Below are 22488 nucleotides of genomic sequence, written 5' to 3' on the forward strand. Positions count from 1 at the left end.
TTTCCTCTGAGTGGACTGAAGAAAATAAATCTGACTCAAGGTTGACACTGAGTCGTAGTAAACTACATTTGATTCAGTGAGATTTTATTTTTCTTTCCTATTAAATTGTCCTCCACAGACAAATGTGAACAGTGACTGAAAACAGCAATCTGGAATCAGATCTATGTGTGAATTGAATCCAGAATCAGTTTTGAATCCAATCCTGAGATTTTCTGAATCGTGCAGCCCAAGTAGTCCAGGCTGATAAGAGCCAATCAGGAGCCACCGTGGGTGCCTACGTCATTGTTTCCAAAGGTCTCTGTTTCTGTCCATCCAGACTACAACACAACCCTGGAATTTTCAGAATAAAACAGATCCAGCAGTGTTTCTGAAAGTGTCTATTTTACAGGCTGAAGACTCTGGAGGATAGTGGACGGAGGAGGAAACAGAGAAGAAGAGATGTCTATGTCGTCATTTCCAAAGGTCTGTTTTTAATAAATGATGTTGGAACATGTCAAACACAGACACAGACACACGCAGACACACACACACACACACACACACACACACACACACACACACACACACACAGAGTCATGTGACTTCCTGTAGCTGCAGAGGGGAGGAGCAGCTGAAAGTGAAAGTGTTCAGTGAGCTCAGACTCCATTTGAAGTGGACGGAGCAGAAGGAGGGAAACTGAAGGCTGAGGCAGGTGAGTGTTAACACAACATTATTATTATTTTACTGTCAAAGTCTCTGAGTCAGTTTGTCCCTGTGGACTGTGGAGGGACGAAGAGTCACAGTGAACTTCTGTCCACACAGAGACACTGAGAGGAAAACCTATGTGTGTGTGTGTGTGTGTGTCTCTTGAGAAGCTTGTTTGTCCTGACTCTTGTGTGTGTGAGCTCACAGTCAGTGTTACTGGTTTCCCTCTCAGACTGACTGAAGTCCTGAAGATGAGTGATTGTGTGGAGGAAGAGGAGGACAGAGCAGAGTCTCCAGGACCCAGCTGTCTGTCTGTGAAGAGTCACCGGTCCAAAGATCAACCTCCAGACTTCAGTCCTGAACCTGGACCCTCAGACTTACAGTAAGAGACCTGCTACAAACCTGTGAACCTCCAAACTGTCTCTGTAACAGTGTTTAGTGTGTTGAGCTCCTGCAGTGATGTCACTTCCTGTGACATCACTGCAGGAGCTGTAGTTTTTTTATTGTATAAACTTTATTCATAAACAAATCAAGATACAAACAAACAAGGCAGTTTTGCTTCTTCACAGGAAAAACTGAGGTTGAGCAGAAGCACATTAAATAAATAAAGTTAAACTTTAAGAGAATAAAAACAGAAGTACATGAAAAGATTAAGAAGAAGATTCATTGAAGTAAATCCAGAGAATAAACTAACTTCAGGGCTTTCTTATCATCCTTTATCAGCTTCAGAGACTTGCATAGTGATTGAAATTCATTCAGCCAATGATTCATACATGGTTTGGTTTTAAAGTACCTGCATTTGTAAATGATCCTCTTGGACTGTGTCCAGCTCCACATGTCGCTCCAGAAAGACTGATCCACAGTGGAAGAATAAATGTTCCAACTTTCAGTCTCATTTTCACAGAACACACAGTTCTTCACATCAAGATTAAACCTCAGTTTTCACAACTTGTTTGTTGGGTAAATCTCATTTAAGATTTTAAAGTTCACCTCTTTCACTTCAGGAGGGAGAGGAAGTGAAATATATCTTCTCCTCATCACCTTCACCTCCTCAATCTCAAATCCCTTCAGTATAGACTTTCTTTTAACTGGGCTGTGGTAGCGTTCCTATAACAGACTGTTTCTAATAACTTTGTACATTTACTGTCTCAAAAGTCAGTTCCTGCGCTGCAGAGCTGTGTCAGCCCAGGACAGATCTTTAACCACTGATCTCAAAGAGACTGGTACGGCTTTAATCAATCTGTTAAAGGTTTGAACAGAACATTTGAGTTGGAATTTCTCACAGAACATCTCGTGCTGTAACACATTTCCACTGTCATCCAGAAAATGAGCTGCAGCCCAGATTCCTTCAGATTTCCACTCATCTGAATACACTGATTTTTCACAGTGTAGAACATGTGTGTTGTTCCACACAGGTGTGTTATGTGGTGTCATATTATGTCTATATATTAATTTCCAGTCGAGGAGGGCTTGCTGATGGAAAGTGGAGAGTTTGACTGGTAATGAGCTAAATTCAAAGTCACAGCGTAGTAGAAAGTCTGTTCCTCCCATGTTCTGGAAAATCACATCAGGGACAATGAACCAAAAAGATGAAAGACTGTAACCACTTCAGTTTCAAGACGCCACTCAGAATATCAAGATCAATCACATTTGCTCCTCCTCTTCATAGTTTTTAATTATATTAGTTCTCCTTATATACTGACATTTATTTCTCCATTTGGACTTAAATGAACTTTATTTATAGTTTGGATCATTGTCGGTGATATGGGGAAGGAGAGAGCTGGTAAATCAGTCTGGACAAACTCTCCATTTTTGTTAACAAAATCCTCCCAGACATGCTGACATCTCTCTGCAGCCATCTGTGAAGAACTGACTGACACTTTTCCATATTGTCACAGATATTCCTCTTTTCACTCATAATTGCGTCTCTACAAACAAAAATTCCTAAAGATTTCTCCTCCTTCTGAACCTGTATATTACATGCTGACTGCAGGGGGCGCTCCTGCAGTGTCATTATTTCACATTTATTGATGTTTAACCATGGACCTGATGCTTTGGAGAACTGATTGACTGAAAAGCGAAAGGATCTGATTTTCATTTTATAAGAACAAAGTTGGGTCATCCACCAGCTGACTTCTTATTATTTGTTTATCCATCACATTTAACCTTCAATGTCACTGTTTTAATCAGAGTAGATCACATCTCTGCCACCATTACAAACAGAGGTGGCCAAGTGCCATGTCCTAGAGAAACACAGCTGTAGATTCCATTGTACAGCAGCTCTATAATCTTAATAAATGTCTCTCCAAGACCAAAGAACCTCAAAGTTTCCAGGATAAACTGATGTTTGACAGAATCAAATGCTTTGTAAAAATGTAGAAATAAAATAAACCCACTCTCTTGTATTATTTCACTACAATCAAGAAGGTCTAATACAGGCTTTGTGTTATGATGAACTGACCTTCCTTTCAAAAATCCTGACTGTGTTTCACTAATTATGGACCAAATACCTGTCTTCAGTCTGGCAGCAACAGCCCCTGAGAGTATTTTATAGTCAGTGTTCAACAAAGTGATTGGTCTGAAATGATCAAAACTTCTTTTGTCTTTACCTGATTTAGGAATCAGGCTGATTGTTTCATGCTTGACATCAGTTCATTCTTCTCTATCCACTCTTTAAATAATACATTTCTTAGATCTTTTCCAAAAGAACTAATAAAACTGAGGTGTGAGCCATCTGTCCCTGGAGATTTGTAGGAAGCCATCTTCAGGATCGCTGAGTCCAAATCCTCAGTTTTTAACTCTGTCTCACAAAAATCCCTGAAGGAGTCCTCAATACGTGGGATACCATCCTGGATTCTATCAAAGACGGGGACAGCATCACCTAAAGAGTGAAGTGAGGAGCACAGATCGGAGTAAAAGGTCAACACTTCTTTCTCTTAACTCTCTGGTTCTTTGTATTCGACTCCATTTATCAGTAGACTTGTATTTGAGTTTCTCTGTTGTCTACTTTTCTCTAAGTGACTAAATCATGAGGAGATTTTCTCACCTGCCTCCAGACATTTAACTCATGATCTTATAAAGACACAAGACACAGACACTTTCAAGATACAGATCATCATATTTCTTGGAGAAAAATTACTTCCATACTTTTTTTTATTTAAGTTCCTTACAAACATTTATAGTCAATTCTCTAATTTTGAATTTAATAAATTCCAGTTTGTAAATATTACCCTCAATTGAATCATTATGTTCAATCTCCCTTATTATTTGTTTAATTTTATCACAATATTCTTCCTTATTTAACAAACTGGCATCAAACTTCCAATATCCTTCCTTTCTCATTTCTTTCCTTGTGGGTTCTAAGATAAGATCTACAAAACAATGATCTGACAAGGTGCTGTGGAAATGTTGGATTGTGAATTGTAGCTCAGAATATTATCACTCACCAACCAGTGATCATTTCTCTATTTGCTTCCTCCATAAGGCTTAAACCATGTGGGACTATTAACCCCCCAATTTAAACTTCTGTAAACATCAGTTCAATTATTACCTGCATAAAACTTTGAACAATGTCCTTACACTGCATTACTTCCACTGGAGGGCACATGTCAACCAGCTCATTTGGAGTCATGTTCCAGCCTCCTGGGGAAGAAGTGTCATATCTGTAGGCCATCTGGCACTTTACCACGAGCTCTGTTGTCTGTAGCTTAGGGAAGAAAATCTGTCTCAGCAGATTTTGAGTTTGTTAACTGTGAATTTCTGCCACTGGTTTTGTTTTGCATTGCAATTATGGATCTGATTTTTTTTTACAGTGAATTCATCTCATGAGACTTTCAAGAAATGTTAATAAATTCAGAATAAAAAATTCAAACTTAGAAAAAAAAATCTAATTTCACAATGAATCTGTCATCAGTGAATTGATCAGTGATCAATGTGATATGAATAAAAACATGTTTGTGTTTGCAGAGGTCAGAACCACAGACTGAGAGCAGAGTCTCCAGGACCCAGCTGTCTGTCTGTGAAGAGTCACCGGTCCAAAGAAGATCCTCCAGTCTTCAGTCCTGAACCTGGACCCTCAGACTCACAGTAAGAGACCTGCTATAAACCTGTGAACCTCCAAACTGTCTCTGTAACAGTGTTTAGTGTGTTGAGCTCCTGCAGTGATGTCACTTCCTGTAACAGCTTCCATAGTTTTTTGTGATATAAACTTTATTCATAAACAAATCAAGATACAAACAAACAAGGCAGTTTTGCTTCTTCACAGGAAAGACTGAGGTTGAGCAGAAGCACATTAAATAAATAAAGTTAAAGTTTCAGAGAAAAAAACCAGAAGTACATGAAAAGATTAAGAAGAAGATTCATTGAAATAAATCAAGAGAATAAACTAACTTCAGGGCTTTCTTATCATCCTTTATCAGCTTCAGAGACTTGCATAGTGATTGAAATTCATTCAGCCAATGATTCATACATGGTTTGGTTTTAAAGTACCTACATTTGTAAATGATCCTCTTGGACTGTGTCCAGCTCCACATGTCGCTCCAGAAAGACTGATCCACAGTGGAAGAATAAATGTTCCAAGCTTTCAGTCTCATGTTCACAGAACACACAGTTCTTCACATCAAGATCAAACCTCAGTCTTCACAACTTGTTTGTTGGGTAAATCTCATTTAAGATTTTAAAGTTCACCTCTTTCACTTCAGGAGGGAGAGGAAGTGAAATATATCTTCTCCTCCTCACCTTCACCTCCTCAATCTCAAATCCCCTCAGTATAGAATTTCTTTTAACTGGGCTGTGGTAGCGTTCCTATAACAGACTGACATTTGTTTCTCCATTTGGACTTAAATGAACTTTATTTATAGTTTGGATCATTGTCGGTGATATGGGGAAGGAGAGAGCTGGTAAATCAGTCTGGACAAACTCTCCATCTTTGTGAACAAAATCCTCCCAGACATGCTGACATCTCTCTGCAGCCATCTGTGAAGAACTGTCTGACACTTTTCCATATTGTTACAGATATTCCTCTTTTCACTCATAATTCTGTCTCTACAAATAACAGTTCCTAAAGATTTCCCCTCCTTCTGAACCTGTATATTACATGCTGACTGCAGGGGGCGCTCCTGCACTGTCATTATTTCACATTTATTGATGTTTAACCATGGACCTGATGCTTTGGAGAACTGATTGACTGCAAAGCTAAAGGATCTGATTTTCATTTTATAAGAACAAAGTTGGGTCATCCACCAGCTGACTTCTTATTATTTGTTTATCCATCACATTTAACCTTCAATGTCACTGTTTTAATCAGAATAGATCACATCTCTGCCACCATTACAAACAGAGGTGGCCAAGTGCCATGTCCTAGAGAAACACAGCTGTAGATTCCATTGTACAGCAGCCCTATAATCTTCATAAATGTCTCTCCAAGACCAAAGTACCTCAAAGTTTCCAGTATAAACTGATGTTGGACAGAATCAAATGCTTTGTAAAAATGTAGAAATAAAATAAACCCACTCTCTTGGATTATTTCACTACAATCAAGAAGGTCTAATACAGGCTTTGTGTTATGATGAACTGACCTTCCTTTCAAAAATCCTGACTGTGTTTCACTAATTATGGACCAAATACCTGTCTTCAGTCTCGCAGCAACAGCCCCTGAGAGTATTTTATAGTCAGTGTTCAACAAAGTGATTGGTCTGAAATGATCTAAACTTCTTTTGTCTTTACCTGATTTAGGAATCAGGCTGATTGTTTCATGCTTGACATCAGTTCATTCTTCTCTATCCACTCTTTAAATAATACATTTCTTAGATCTTTTCCAAAAGAACTGATAAAACTTAGCTGTGAGCCATCTGTCCCTGGAGATTTGTAGGAAGCCATCTTCAGGATCGCAGAGTCCAAATCCTCAGTTTTTAACTCTGTCTCACACAAATCCCTGAAGGAGTCCGCAATACGTGGGATACCATCCTGGATTCTATCAAAGACGGGGACAGCATCACCTAAAGAGTGAAGTGAGGAGCACAGATCGGAGTAAAAGGTCAACACTTCTTTCTCTAAACTCTCTGGTTCTTTGTATTCGACTCCATTTATCAGTAGACTTGTATTTGAGTTTCTCTGTTGTCTACTTTTCTCTAAGTGACTAAATCATGAGGAGATTTTCTCACCTGCCTCCAGACATTTAACTCATGATCTTATAAAGGCACAAGACACAGACACTTTCAAGATACAGATCGTCATATTTCTTGGAGAAAAATTACTTCCATACTTTTTTTTATTTAAGTTCCTTACAAACATTTATAGTAAATTCTCTAATTTTGAATTTAATAAATTCCAGTTTGTAAATATTACCTTCAATTGAATCATTATGTTCAATCTCCCTTATTATTTTTTTAATTTTATCACAATATTCTTCCTTATTTAACAAACTGGCATCAAACTTCCAATATCCTTCCTTTCTCATTTCTTTCTTTGTGGGTTCTAAGATAAAATCTACAAAACAATGATCTGACAAGGTGCTTTGGAAATTTTGGATTGTGAAGTGTAGCTCAGAATATTATCACTCACCAACCAGTGATCATTTCTCTATTTGCTTCCTCCATGAGGCTTAAACCATGTGGGACTATTAAGCCCCCAATTTAAACTTCTGTAAACATCAGTTCAATTATTACCTGCATAAAACTTTGAACAATGTCCTTACACTGCATTACTTCCACTGGAGGGCACCTGTCAACCAGCTCATTTGGAGTCATGTTCCAGTCTCCTGGGGAAGAAGTGTCATATCTGTAGGCCCTCTGGCACTTTACCACCAGCTCTGTTGTCTGTAGCTTAGGGAAGAAAATCTGTCTCAGCAGATTTTGAGTTTGTTAACTGTGAATTTCTGCCACTGGTTTTGTTTTGCATTGCAATTATGGATCTGATTTTTTTTTACAGTGAATTCATCTCATGAGACTTTCAAGAAATGTTAATAAATTCAGAATAAAAAATTCAAACTTAGAAAAAAAATCTAATTTCACAATGAATCTGTCATCAGTGAATTGATCAGTGATCAATGTGATATGAATAAAAACATGTTTGTGTTTGCAGAGGTCAGAACCACAGACTGAGAGCAGAGTCTCCAGGATCCAGCTGTCTGTCTGTGAAGAGTCACCGGTCCAAAGAAGATCCTCCAGTCTTCAGTCCTGAACCTGGACCCTCAGACTCACAGTAAGAGACAGTTACTACTTACACTGAGCTGAACATGATTCAGTTATTAGACATATTTGACTGTGACATGTTAGTGATGAAGACATGTCTTCACAGATGGAGGAAGAGGAGTGGTGTCTCTGTGGAGGAGCAGCTGTCCTGCTTTGCTCTGTGTCAGGACGTCCTGAAGGATCCAGTCTCTACCAGCAGTGGACACTGGTTCTGCAGACAGTGCTTCACCTCATACTGGGACCAGTCTGGGTCTTCAGGAGACACCTCCTGTCCCCAGTGTGGACAAAGATCCAGAACCAGACCTGGACTGCAGACAGCCACTCACAGCAGCACTGTACATAGTGAGACTGAACATGTGTCTGCTGATGTCTTCATTTCTGAAACCAGGACCTGTTGTTTTCTCCAGTGTCAGTTGTTCTATCACACAGCACTGACATTTCAGATGATTCTAAAAAGCACAACATTAAAAAGCTTTTCTTTGCTGCTCTTTAGTTCTTCTGTAGCTGATGAAAATAATCAGCAGCTTCTCAGATTCTCTGTCTTCAGTCTGACATTGTCTCTTCTCTTTCAGCAGATAGTGGTCTGCAGGAGGTTTTAGATCAACATAAGATCAGTCTAAGGAGCAGATGTGAACGTGTGACTGAAGGAAGTGATGGAACAGGAAGTGGAACCCTCCTCAACAGGATCTACACTGAGCTCTACATCACAGAGGGACAGAGTGAAGAGGTTAATACCCAACATGAGGTGAGGCAGCTGGAGACAGCTTCCAAGATGAAGACCCTCCATGATGCTCCAATCAAATGCCACGACATCTTTAAAGCCTTACCTGACCAACAGAGACCCATCAGAGTGGTTCTGACCAACGGCGTCGCTGGCGCTGGAAAAACCTTCTCAGTGCAGAAGTTCAGTCTGGACTGGGCAGAGGGCTTGGAGAACCAAGATGTCAGTCTGCTGGTTCTGCTTTCGTTCAGGGAGCTGAACCTGATCAGAGAGCAGCAGTACAGTCTTCTCAGGCTGCTCCATGTTTTCCATCCAACATTACAGAAGGTCACAGCAGAGCGGCTGGCTGTCTGTAAAGTTGTGTTCATCTTGGACGGCCTGGATGAAAGCAGACTTTCACTGGATTTCACCAACAGGGAGGTTGTGTCTGATGTCACACAGACGTCATCAGTCAACCTGCTGCTTACAAACCTCATCCAGGGGAACCTGCTTCCCTTGGCTCTGGTGTGGATCACTTCCAGACCTGCAGCAGCCAATCAGATCCCTCCTACATGTGTTGACAGGGTAACAGAGGTACGAGGCTTCACTGACGCCCAGAAGGAGGAGTACTTCAGGAGGAGATCCAGTGATGAAGAGCTGTCCAGCAGAATCATCTCACACATCAAGAAGTCCAGGAGCCTCCACATCATGTGTCAAGTCCCAGTCTTCTGCTGGATCACTGCTACAGTTCTGGAGCACATGTTGACTACAGAGCAGAGAGGAGAGCTGCCCCAGACCCTGACTGACCTGTTCTCACACTTCCTGCTGGTTCAGACAAAGAGGAAGAAGCTCAAGTATGATGAGAGATATAAAGGAAAGAAGAAGAACAAAAAAAAGAACAGCAGTCCACAGGAGCTGATGGAGGCTGACAGGGAAGTTCTTCTGAAGCTGGGGAGGCTGGCGTTTGAACATCTGGAGAAAGGAAACATCATGTTCTACCAAGAAGACCTGGAGCAGTGTGGTCTGGATGTCACAGAGGCCTCGGTGTACTCAGGACTCTGTACTGAGATCTTCAAAAGAAAGAGTGTGATCTTCCAGAAAACAGTCTACTGCTTTGTTCATCTGAGCATTCAGGAGTTTCTGGCTGCAGTCTACATGTTCCACTGTTACACCAACAGGAACACAGAGGTCCTGGAGAACTTCCTGAGAAAACATGTTGATTTAACCCTGGATGACTTCCTGAGGGCAGCCATGGAGAAATCCCTCAGAAGTAAAAATGGTCACCTGGACCTGTTTGTTCGCTTCCTTCATGGCCTCTCTCTGAAGTCCAACCAGAGACTCTTAGGTGGTCTGCTGGGTCAGACAGAGAACAGTCCAGAAACCATCCAGAGAGCCATCAACAACCTGAAGAAGATGAACAGTGATAAAATCTCTCCTGACAGAAGCATCAACATCTTCCACTGTCTGACCGAAATGAAGGACCACTCAGTTCATCAGGAGATCCAAGAGTTCCTGAAATCAGAGACCAGATCAGAGCAGAGACTCTCTGAGATCCACTGCTCAGCTCTGGCCTACATGCTGCAGATGTCAGAGGAGGTTCTGGATGAGTTGGACCTGGACAAGTACAACACATCAGATCAGGGACGATGGAGACTGATCCCAGCTGTGAGGAACTGCAGGAAGGCTCGGTGAGTCCAAACATGAGCAATATAATTATCAATCAGTAGATCAGATCAGTAGTTGAGTCAAATCCAGATAAACACTGTTTTCATTTATTCTCATTATTCTTAGTTTTACTTTGAAACAACCAAAAGTCAGTTGTGTTTTTTTCTGGAGGTGTTGTAAATGCTGTGAGCACCAAAATTTAGATGTTTCAGTTGGTTGTGATTGTTGCTGTTAAGTTCATAAAAACACTTGTTATGTTTATTTGTAATAATAGTTGGATGCTTCATTGATTTGTTAATGTTCTATGTTGTTTTGAGTCTTTTTGGTTTAATTCAAACCTGATCAAACTAATTAATTCAATTCAATTCAATTCAATTCAGTTTTATTTGTATAGCACCAAATCATAATATACATTATCTCAATGCACTTTACAAGGTCAGGTCAAGACCTTACTTTGTTACAGAGAAAAACCCAACAGTTCCCACAAAGAGCAAGTGCTTGGCGACAGGGGGGAGGAAAAACTCCCTTTTAACAGGAAGAAACCTACGACAGAACCGGGCTCAGGGTGGGCGGCCGTCTGCCTCGACCGGTTGGGTTTAGGAGGAGAAAGAAAAAGGGGGGGGTGGGGGGAGGAGAGAGGAGAAAAGAGGGAGAGATAGACCAGGAACAGCTGTGTCGGTAATGTTGTTATCAATAATAATGACAGGTAACAGTGGTTAATAGTAAAGATGAGTAGTGGTGGATCTGGATCCTGCTGCTCCAGAGGCAGAGAGACCTGCAGAATGAGGACAGAGAGAGGGAGAGAGAGGAGAAGCACAAACTACGGGAGAGAAAAAATACAAAGTTAATGGCATAAAGTAATCGAGAGAGAGAGAGAGAGAGACAGAGAGACAGAAATAGAGAGAGAGCGCCCAGTGCATCATGGGAATCCCCCAGCAGTCTAGCTCTATAGCAGCATAACTAAGGGATGGTTCAGGACATACCTGAGCCAGCCCTAACTATAAGCTTTACTAAACAGGACAGTTTTAAGCCTGATCTTAAAGGTAGAGAGGGGGTCTGCCTCCTGAACCCACACTGGGAGCTGGTTCCACAGGAGAGGAGCCTGATAGCTGAAGGCTCTGCCCCCCCCCATTCTACTCTTACAAACTCTGGGAACCACAAGTTGACCTGCATTTAGAGAGCGAAGTGTCCTATTGGGAAAATAGGGAACTCTAAGCTCTCCAAGGTACGATGGTGCCTGACCATTAATGGCTTTGTAGGTGAGGAGGAGGATTTTAAATTTTATCCTGGATTTTACAGGGAGCCAATGCAGAAAAGCTAACACAGGAGAGATGTGATCTCGTTTTTTTGGGACATCCTGACAATAAAGAGTTACAGTAGTCCAGTCTTGAGGTAACAAATGCATGAACTAGTTTTTCAGCATCCTTTAGACATAGAATGGGTCTGATTTTAGCAATATTGCGCAGGTGGAAGACGGCTGTCCTAGAGACTTGCTTTATATGTGAAGTAAAGGACAAGTCCTGGTCAAAAATGACACCAAGGTTTCTGACTGTAGCACTGGAGGCCAAGGTGATGTCATCCAGAGTCAGTATATTATCACATAGTGTATCTCTGAGGTGTTTTGGGCCAATTACAATAACTTCAGTTTTGTCTGAATTTAAGAGTAAGAAATTACTGGTCATCCAGGTTTTATGTCCTTAAGACAGACCTGAAGCTTGGCTACCTGGTTAGTCTCACCTGGCTTCATGGATAAGTACAGCTGGGTGTCATCTGCGTAACAATGGACATTTATCTGGTGCCTCCTAATAATGTTTCCTAGAGGAAGCATAATTAAAGCAGCTCCACTGATCTTACACCTCAGTGTGTGTTTCCAAATGTTTCCAGGTGTTTCATTGTGACAGTGTCACAGGAGAGCAGTGATGAATCTGTGGAGGTGTGTATTCAGGACTCATGAGGTTTCTATGACAACAGTCATCAGTGTTTGACAGTGAACAGTGAATGCAGTGAAGCTCTAATGAGCAGGTTCTAGCAGGTGTTTAGTAAAGTTTGTATAAGACCTGAATCATTGTCCAGAGATGACTGAAGTCATGATGACCATGGAGGATGTTAGGGGACACCCCCCCCCCCCCCCCCCCCCCCCCCCCCCCCCTTAAATCACAGGAGACAAAAACAGTGGGCTCCAGTGAAAGCTGCTTTAAAAGTGGAGCTGAACAGCAGCCACTGTGGTAACAACAAACACTGATGGGATAATGGTTCATGATCAAACAGAATGTAACAGCTGCACAAGCAGAGAAAAGTCATCACATCAGTGAAATGACTCAACTGGTCAAAGCAGACCAAGAGTGGAGATGTAAACCCCTGAGTGTGTTGAACTGATCAAGGCTGAGCTTTATTGATTCTTGAACTTTTCATGTTGAAGAGTGAACTTGTGTTTTTTCAAGTGTCATGGTGGAGCTTTAAAGTCTTTCCATAGATTGTGCTGAATGAGACAGAAAGTCCCAGGTGTTTTCTCTCTTGTTGCTGTAGAGGAGAGTCGTATCAGGAAATGTTCAGCTTCAGCCAAGAACACAGGTGTGAATCTATCAGAGCAGAATGGGAGGATTCAGTCTTCTTCTACACACCAGAGCTCAGTGTCATGTTTCTGTGAGGACCTTCTGTGAAAACCAGGCAACAAACAGAGATTAGATTGAACTGTTGACTGAGTTGACCTCAGGAGAAATGTTCTGGAGTAGGGATGCCACGGTGTGGAAATGTTCCCACCGGACATTAAGACATGTGTGGGCTCAGTATCTGTAGATGAGACCTCAGTGTTTCCCACACACTGATTTATCTGTGACAGGCCACCACCACATCAACAATGACGCCACATATTGATTTTCTATTGGTTTACAGTTTCAGATGAGGAAAACTTTATTTCACTATAGAGCTGTACACACATACACACACACACACACACACGCACACACACACACACGCACACACACACACACACACACACACACACACGCTTCCAGGTTGTAACTGTAGAGTCCACTAAGTGTTGATCACTAGTGTTTTACTGAGGACAGTTTGTTCATGGATCAACGTGGGCGCTGCCACTGATTCACCACAATGAGCCAGATGTGTTTTATGCAGTGGTGTGTGTTGACTTCTACAGAGAGGCAGCAGAGCCAAGCAATCTGGAGTCAGTTTAAAAACACTGGAGAATAAAACTGTTTTTCTGAACAAGATTCTGACTCTGGATCAGATCATATGATGGAAGCAGAAATGTAACATCATTTTCCCTCCTTCATCTGCACAACAAAGATTCCCATGAAACTCTGCAGGTCTGAGAGAGAGTGATGAGAATTATTGTTTCATGTCAAACACAATCAGATAAGATGAGCTGAGCCACAGATGTGAAGAGCAGATGTTCATCACATCATCATCTTTTCTCATCAGATGCATTTTAACTTCAGTGTCTTTTATTACAAACTGTCTGATTTTATTCTAACACATTTTATATTTTCTCTCATCACAGACTTGTTGGTTGTGGACTCTCAGAGACTCACTGTGAAGTCGTGTCCTCAGCTCTGAAGTCCAACCCCTCCCATCTGAGACACCTGGACCTGAGCTACAACTACCTGAAGGATTCAGGAGTGAAGCAGCTGTGTGCTGGACTGGAGAGTCCAAACTGTAGATTGGAGACTCTGGGGTCAGTTCACTGACTGGAGCTGTTGTAGTTTTATATTCAGTTCAAATCTGTGAAGTTCCAGTTTTTCATTGGTTGGTTCATTTTCAGGATTTCTGTGTGAGGATTTAAAAAATCAGCCAGTGAAGAGAAAGAAGGAAGATGAGACCAGGAGCAGAGTGGTGATGGGGAGGGTCAGGAGAATCCCCGGGGGCCGTTTGGGGGCCGGGGCCGGACTGATTATTGTGTAGACTAATAATATTGTGTTATATAAAAGTGGTCTACCTCGCTGCACCATCCTGCAGCCTGAACTGAACCTCGCAGCCTCTTGTCTCTCCCAGCACGTCACACGCTACCAAGTCTATATTTGCAGTTGGGGGGTAAATGAGCGGCTCCTCCTCAGGTGGTACAACCCCCGTGTTCCTTGAACTGTGATTGGTCAGCTGCTGACCAATAAGAGCTGTGAAGTGGGGCTGGTACAGAGTCATCAGAGACGTGTTGGTGTTATCAGGGAACGTGTGTGTTCACTGTTCACATTGGTTTGAAGCAGCAGCAGAAAGAGAAGGAGAAAGGTGGAGCAGAGAAGAATGAAGAGGAACAAATACTGGAGGAGGAAGCAGAGAAATGTTCCACAATCACAGAGAGATTCAACATCCAGTAAAGAGCCGGCAGCTGAAATGCTAAGCAGGGGCGTTGTAGCTAGCTGCTAGCTCAGCTCATAGTAAATGTGGCTAGTATAGCTAGCTGCTAGTTGTTGGGCAGCAGCCCTGTGCTTGTGTTAGCTGCTGTTTGTCTTTGTGTGTTATTAACATCTGGGACTGGTGATCTCCAGGTAAAATGAAGGGTCCCACTCGGCCCCTGGATGAGAGCAGTCACAGTGTTTGTGATTCAGAGCAGCAGAGAATTGACAGAGTTTGATGTTAAAATCAGAAAGTTGATGAGAATCAAACTGCAACAGTCTCACAGATCTTCTGCTGCTGCTGCTGATCTGAACACCAGCAAAGCTGCAGCTCTCTGCAACCAACAAATATTGCAGCTGTTGTTGTGTGTTGATGTCAGCACTGCAGCATCATGGGAAGCCACAGACCTTCAGACTGCAACACAAACCAGATCAAAGCAGGGCCAGTGGCTGAGGCGGGAAAGTGGAGACAAGAGGAAACTCAGCTGGGACATGGAGGCAGGAAGGATTAGATTGATGCTGGGAGCAATTTATGAGCAGCTCCCACCTCCCCAATATCATAGTGAATAAACAGGTGAGGAGCCAACATGTCCTCTGTGTTCAGGTGGAGCTTCATGTGGCTCCTTCTATCAGGGGCTAAAACAAGCCTGTCTCCAGGCCCACACACCTGGAGACATCAGCAGGTGCTGAGGTGTCTCCCAGCAGCCACTGAGAGTCAGAGCTCAGAGGTGAACTCACTGGAGGCAGAAGGAGACAAGATGGATTTGATTTGTTGGTGAGGGTGAAGGACTCAGGAAGCAGCTTTGAACAGGCGTGATGCAGCTGAAGGCAGGGAGGGACTGGCCAATCAGAGGAGATCCAGGAAAACAGCTCCTAGTTCCTCAGGAGACAGCTGCCACTGATCTGAGAGCAGATGTTGTGTTGTGGTCAGAAACACAGCAGCTTGTGTATGTTGTGGAGCTGACAGTACCATGGGAGGACGCAGGAGAAACGGCCTCTGAGAGGAAACGGCTCAGATACACAGAGCTGGCAGCAGAGGCAGAGGAGCCTGCTCTGAAAGCTGAGCTCCAGGGGAGGTTGGCTGTAGGGGTTTTGTTGGCAGATCAGTCTGGTCCCTGTTACCTGAACTGAGCTGCTCTCACTTCTGTTCTCTTCAAGTCCACGTTGTGCTTCTCTGAACCTGTGCACTGTGAACTCAAAGCGCTCCAGGTGTCCTTCATGTCATATCTAGTTGATTGTGTGTGAACACAACAAAAGGTCAGACTTAATCTTGAAGAATGGAGCTTCTTCTAATCACATGAATAACACAAGTGGTCATGTGACTGTGGTTCAGGAGCAGTTACCAGAGCAGACTGACACTGACACTCAGAGAAACTCTGTTCATCAACTATCAGACCTAAACTGTGGACGTTTGTGCTGAGCTGAAGGGTTGTAGGACTGTGAGCACAGGTTTGATCTCTGCTCTGTGACCTTCATTAACCCCGTCCTCACTCAGTCTGCTCCTCACTGGGGGGTTGATGTGAAAATCAGATGAATTCTACTTCCTCATTCAGTGAAGATCAGCTGAATAAATCTGTGGTGTTTTCCAGCAGGAGGCTCTGAACGTTACCTGAAGGTGAACTGGTTGTTGCTGCAGGTCACAGAATCTGACGGCTCACAGAATGGGCTGTAACACCGGTGGTAGACTGAGGCCGAGCACTCGTCCTCCTCCAGTTCTCAACAGTAACACGAGTTCTTCTTTAAAGATGTGGACACAGAGAAATATTTTCCCTCCTCCTGTAAATGTGACATTGTGCAGTTGTTTGGTGACTTTGGAACATTGAAGCTGCTCCACCATGTTTGTTCTGAACAGTGTGACTGAGTTCTCACTGTTTGTTCACGTCCTCAGTGTTTTGTTTCTGTGCTGATGTCTGTAGTGTCAGAGAGGGAACAGACTAAACAGATGTGAATCCTCTGATTCTCCTCTGATTACAGACTGAACTGAGGTCAGCAGCAGCAGATCAACCTGTGTTCACATCAACAGCTGTATGAATGTTGTGCTGACATTTGGATGATGTGTGTAGAAGGCTGACATGATGAAGATCCACAATAACAGAAGGACAAAGTCACTCTACTCATTTTAGACAAAGATCATTGATCAGGACAAATCTGATTGATTATCAATCATTGATCTACATCTTTGATTCTTTATTCAGATTGAGGGGCTGCAGTTTATCAGAGATCAGCTGTTCTTCTCTGGTCTCAGCTCTGAAGTCCAACCCCTCCCATCTGAGAGAACTGGACCTGAGTGGAAACCAGGACCTGCAGGATCCAGGAGTGAAGAATCTGTGTGGTTTTCTGCAGAGTCCAGACTGTAGACTGGAGACTCTGAGGTCAGACTCCATGTTTTCTTTCTGTGCTGAGATGAATGTGATGTGAAAGTTGTGTTGACACTGAGCTGCAGATATGAGGCTGATATTATACTGATCCACACTGAGGATCTTCATGGTAAAGTCTGTTTTCTTCTTCTCTGCTTTTAGAGCTGCTCTTCTCGCTCGTTTGTTTGATGAAGTTAATGCAGGAGACAAATTCAGAATTCTTTTCACTAATTTATTAAACAAGCTTTCACAAAATTAAAAGAGGATCTGTTGCAGAGCTCCGGACCCAAACTCATAATCTTGCAATACTCACACACACAATGCTGTTGTACAAACATATTCTTCATGACACTGACATTGACATTTGTAGCCTTTTGGTGAAACACCACAGTTTAATGTGAGTCCTGCAGCCCCGAGTCTGGTGAGATACACTCATATTATAATAGGGTTAAATCATATGTATTCATTAAAATCATATGTTAAAATCATATTACAATCAGATTAAAATCATATTAAAATCATATTAACATTATATTTAAAATCATATTTAAAATCATATTTAAAATCATACTAAAATCATATGTGGTTACTTTTACTGTGTCTTCTTGATCATTAAATGAAAAATAAGCAAATAAGCAGTATGACATACTCTTCACCATCAACTAGTGAATTTAATATATATTTCTATACATTTGTTCTCATGTCTCCAAACTCCAGCCTGACATGTTTGTTGTCTTTGAAAACTTGAGGATCTTTAGTAGAATCTGCACAACATGAGTTTGTATAGATGGAGCCACAGGTGGAGCTGGCAGAGTTGAAGAGGTGGAGTCACTACGTCTTTATTGAAGCAGCAGCATGTTGTCATGAATATTAATGAGAGCTGTTTTTACTTTGTCTGTTTGACTCTTTGTGGTTTCAAGCAGGAACTTTGTCTCCTAAACTCATATCTTTGATTCTTTATTCAGACTGATTGAGTGCTGGTTGTCAAAGATCAGCTGTTCTTCTCTGGTCTCAGCTCTGAAGTCCAACCCCTCCCATCTGAGAGAACTGGACCTGAGTGTGAACCAGGACCTGCAGGATCCAGGAGTGAAGGGTCTGTGTGGTTTTCTGCAGAGTCCAGACTGTAGACTGGAGACTCTGAGGTCAGTTCACTGTTGTAGATCTTATATCTTGAATCCACAGCTAATGAAGCTTCACACACAAGTTGAATCCATTGACTGTGAATGAATGAATGACATTGTAAATAGTTGTTGTCTCATGTTTCCAGTTGTTCTTCTCTCAGACTGAGAATGATTCTTCAGTTTCAGCTCATTTCAGTCACAAAACTGTTGTGTTGACAATGTTGTGTTGTACTGACATGATGATGATCCACAATAACAGAAGGACAAAGTCACTCTACTCATTTTAGACAAAGATCATTGATCAGGACAAATCTGATTGATTATCAATCATTGATCTACATCTTTGATTCTTTATTCAGATTGAAGGACTGCAGGTTGTCAGAGATCAGCTGTTCTTCTCTGGGCTCAGCTCTGAAGTCCAACCCCTCCCATCTGAGAGAACTGGACCTGAGACTCAACGACCTGCAGGATTCAGACCTGAAGGATCTCCTTGGTCTCGTGGAGAGTCCAGACTGTAGACTGGAGACTCTGAGGTCAGTAGAGGGGCGGAGTCAGTCCATGCTGCTCTCAGCAGTATTGTACTAAACACAGTTAGTAACAGAGCAAAGATCCAGTGTTTCCTGTGAACCTCCAAACTCCTCAGTGGCTGCTTTCCTCAGTGAAGCTGTGAGAGGAGAACGGGGACAGGCTTCAGGATTGGACAGAAAGACAGAGAGAGAGACAACAGTCAGCCAATCAGAGCAGCCACAAGCTTGTTGTGATCATGTGACTGAGTTGATGTGAAGACGACTGTTGTTGTTGTGTTGATGTGTACAGGAAATAAAGCTGATTCCAGCTGACAGCCTCACAGATGGACAGAGACAGTGTCCTCATTCATCAAACTGTCCAATCTGATCTGAGACTGTTTGTTCTCTGGTTTCAACACTAAACAGCTGATCAGTTTCATCTGTGTCACAGCTCTGAGATCAGTGTGATGGAGCCTGACAGTCCCTGGCTCTTAGTGACAGCCTCCATGTTCAGTCAGGTGATGTTTCAGAAGCAGCTCACATGTTGATCAACACACAGAGACTCTGTGTTTAAAGTGACATCAGCTGACAGGTAACAGGAGTGAATCCATCACTGACCTGTTGCTGACTCAGCACTTTGTTTCCACTGTGGACTGAGTGAAATGTGCAGAGTGAACAGACTTGATGCTGAACGTCTCTGCAGGTCTGTGAGCTTCCAGCTCAGTGTGTTCACTCCAACACGTTAACATGAGAGCTGAGAGGAAGCAGCTGCTGCACATCCGGTCTGAACAGGACTGAAGTCCCTGCTGCATCACTGACTGATGAAGTGAGTCTCTGTAAACACTGATTCATCTCCTCTGCTTTCTTCTTCTCTACACAGATGTTGGTGGTGAGAGTGGAGAGGAGAGCTTGATCCAGCAGTGACTGACAGAGGAACCAGAAGAAGTGGAGATGACTCTCAGTGCTGCAGTCTGAACTGATCTGAGAGCAGCTCCACTGTCACACACAGAGTCCAGTCCACCATCATCCCTGTGTGTTCCTCTGGATCTGACAGAGCATCATCAGTGTCTCTGGACTTAAAGCTCATCAAGTTCAGCTCTGAACAGTTTCCTTGTTGAGCTTCACAAAGAGGGAATTTCACAGTAAAATGACTTGAACTCTGAAGATGAGTTTGACTCAGACGTTGAAGCCTCATGTTCTTCAGCTGAACTTTCCCAGATATTATTGTACAGGAGGAACATGTTGTTTTTATCCTCCATCTCTTCATTCAAGTTGTGTTAAGGAGGAACAATCACACAGACCAACAGCTTGGCTTGAAAAATGTTCATCTCTCCATTATAATGCTGAGTCAACAAGTGTCACTGAGTCAATGGATCATTAATTAACTGGACTTTAAATCCTCCTTTATGGTCAATAATGTTTTTATATTGACTTCCTGTTTGATTCCTGGTTTTTAACCAGTCATTGTTTTTATATTTTACTCCTCTTTTATTCCATAAAGCTGCCAGTTTATTCCTAAACGACTGTGTGTGTTGTTGTTGTGTTGTGTGTTTGTTGTGAAGCTCTTGCTGTGTAAAATGATGATCCACGTCTGGGCGAGATATGACTCTGGACTTCTACACCAACATGTAACAAAAGTTTCTTGAAAGTACTTGAATGAGTCAAAAAATTTTTCAAAAAGGCACTGAAGACCCTCAGGGTTTGATGTAGTAGAGTTTATTCCTTGTGACAAGTCATAGACCCGAGTCCGTCCTGGACCAGACTGATGTCCAAACTGTTCTTCACATCCTTTTATCCCATAAAACATCCTGCACACTTTGCCTCTAAAAAGGCAACTTTGCCTGCCTTCTAAAAAAAGACTTCCCAGGTGCCTTGGAAATAATGGAGTCCCAATCAGCCTTTACCTTTTGTGACAGTTACTCATGGTGTCCAGCTACATCCTCAATCATCTTGCATGTTCATTCTTGGTGTCATGTAACCTTAGTTTGAACCCCCTTAGCTGCCATCAGCTGACTCCCTTATCTTTGAAGGGGCTTCACTGCACCTTTTTAAAAAGAACCTCAATGCACTTGGGAATACATTTATCATGTTTAATTACATCTGTAAGCCCAACTATTGCCCTATGGTTGCTCCACCAATGCCCTAACATTGCTCCACTGGTGTTCTAATGAGCAGCTGGTAGCTGGTATCATCAATCATCATGTTGGCATGCTCAGCCAACAAGCCATCGTTGGTGTTCTCTACCAAGAAGTCATTACAGTGGTACACTTAGCCAATGCTCTAACAGCCTGGTACATGATAACAAACCACATTGAGTATGCGTAATAGGTGGTAATAGGTAATAGGTGTGAGCTTAACGCCTAGGTATGGACTAACTTAACTCAGTAAACAATAATATGATATAATAATAGATTATAATAGAATAAACATCATCTATGTGGCGTTGCCCCCCCCAGAAATGTTTCCATTTTTCACATGTGGCGAGACGGGCAGCAGAGCCCCTCCAATAGGGTCCGGCTGCAGCCTGCAGTGCTGCGGGCGTGGCGAGATCGGAGTGTGACAGAGCAATCGGACAAGTGGCTAGTGGAGGACATACCATTTTGGGTCAAAGGTCATTAGAAGAGAAATATGGAGGAAAAAGGATTAGTATGTGTGAATGATTGCAGAGGTACTAGATATAATAGTGTTCAAAATAAGGAGAGTGCAATTGACCTTACACTGGTATCAGATGGAATTGCAGGAGCTACAACATGGGAAGTATTAAACCAGTCACCAGTGGGCCGTGATCATTACCCTATAATAATTAAGATAGGAGTAGAGATACACCAAGAGGAGGAGCTAAGGATTCCAAGATGGAAATTAAACCAAGCAAACTGGGAATTGTTTCGTGTGCTGAGTAAGAGAAAGTGTGAAGCTTTACTCAGAGAACACATCTCAGATGGGGACGAGTTTAACGGAGAGTTAGTGGCAGCCAATATGCAGCAGCAAAGGAAACCATACCAAAGAGCACAGGAAGCAGAGGTGAGAAGAATGTTCCATGGTGGAATGAACATTGTAGGCAAGCAGTGAAAATGAGAAACAGCATTTAGGCAGTTGAAAAAACATCACTCACTAGACACATTAATCCAGTATAAAAGATCTCAAGCAGCAGTTAGGAAAATTATAAGAACAACCAAGCGTGCACACGGGAGGCGATACTATGACACAGCAGGGAGAGAGACACAGGTATCTGAGATGGGGGGTATGGTCAGGAAAATGAGTGGCATTAGGAGGAATTCTTTAATACCGGCGTTGACAATAAGCAACAAAACAGCAGTCAGCAGCATAGAAAAGGCAGACATTTTGGCAGAGACTTTAGTTAAAATCTGAAAATGCTAGACAGGGTAGAGATCACATTCTGGCACTAAACACAGGTATTAATATTAGGAAACCTGCAACAGGAGATAGTTTAGACTTTCCTTTTAGTTGGTTTGAATTGAAAAGGGCCATCTCCAACACACAGCAGTCATCACCAGGGAAAGACGGCATTTGTCACAGCATGCCGGATCATATGGACGACAGTGCACTGATGGTATTATTACAATTGTTCAATACACTGTGGGACACTGGGAAAATTCCAGTTGCATGGAAACAGTCAGTCATTGTACCCATTGTAAAACCTGGCAAAGACTCATCAGATCCCTCAAACTATAGACCAATAGCTCTTACATCACAGTTGGGAAACACTATGGAACGGATGGTAAGGGACGCTACTGTACTTTCTAGAAAGTAAAGACTTGTTCTCTCCCTTCCAAAGTGGGTTTCAGAAAGAGAGAAACACCATGGACTCTGTGCTACGCTTGGAGTCAGAAATTAGAAAAGCCCAAACAAATAAGGAGATAGTAGTTGCTGTATTAGAAAGAGCCTATGATATGTT

The 22488-nt window shown here is 42.4% G+C and overlaps 2 protein-coding genes across 5 annotated transcripts in view; one reads left to right on the forward strand and one right to left on the reverse strand.

The window, feature by feature from the left end:
• Positions 1 to 22488, reverse strand: part of LOC139611995 (protein NLRC3-like) — a 418379-nt gene that overhangs the window by 218122 nt on the left and 177769 nt on the right. The gene's annotated exons all lie outside the window — the stretch shown is intronic.
• The window catches only part of LOC139611997 (NACHT, LRR and PYD domains-containing protein 12-like), a 201306-nt gene that overhangs the window by 33109 nt on the left and 145709 nt on the right, over positions 1 to 22488 (forward strand). The window contains exons 5-15 of one of the 3 annotated variants that reach the window (XM_071467107.1): positions 3508 to 3603; positions 4651 to 4770; positions 6623 to 6718; positions 7765 to 7884; positions 7981 to 8216; positions 8447 to 10262; positions 13760 to 13933; positions 16784 to 16960; positions 17911 to 18087; positions 18426 to 18599; positions 19453 to 20092. The exons of 1 other annotated variant lie outside the window; for it this stretch is intronic. In XM_071467107.1, coding sequence (XP_071323208.1) covers positions 3508 to 3603; positions 4651 to 4770; positions 6623 to 6718; positions 7765 to 7884; positions 7981 to 8216; positions 8447 to 10262; positions 13760 to 13933; positions 16784 to 16960; positions 17911 to 18087; positions 18426 to 18599; positions 19453 to 19465 — 3199 coding nt within the window. In that variant the 3' untranslated portion in view covers positions 19466 to 20092. Of the gene's footprint in view, positions 1 to 3507; positions 3604 to 4650; positions 4771 to 6622; positions 6719 to 7764; positions 7885 to 7980; positions 8217 to 8446; positions 10263 to 13759; positions 13934 to 16783; positions 16961 to 17910; positions 18088 to 18425; positions 18600 to 19452; positions 20093 to 22488 lie in introns of those variants that run through there. One more of the 3 variants, XM_071467106.1, reaches the window with a different exon arrangement.

This window comes from Trachinotus anak, unplaced genomic scaffold (assembly GCF_046630095.1).
Source record: "Trachinotus anak isolate AG129_WGS33_773 ecotype Australia unplaced genomic scaffold, CSIRO_AGI_Tana_v1 ptg000029l, whole genome shotgun sequence".
NCBI classification, from domain to species: Eukaryota; Metazoa; Chordata; class Actinopteri; order Carangiformes; family Carangidae; genus Trachinotus; species Trachinotus anak.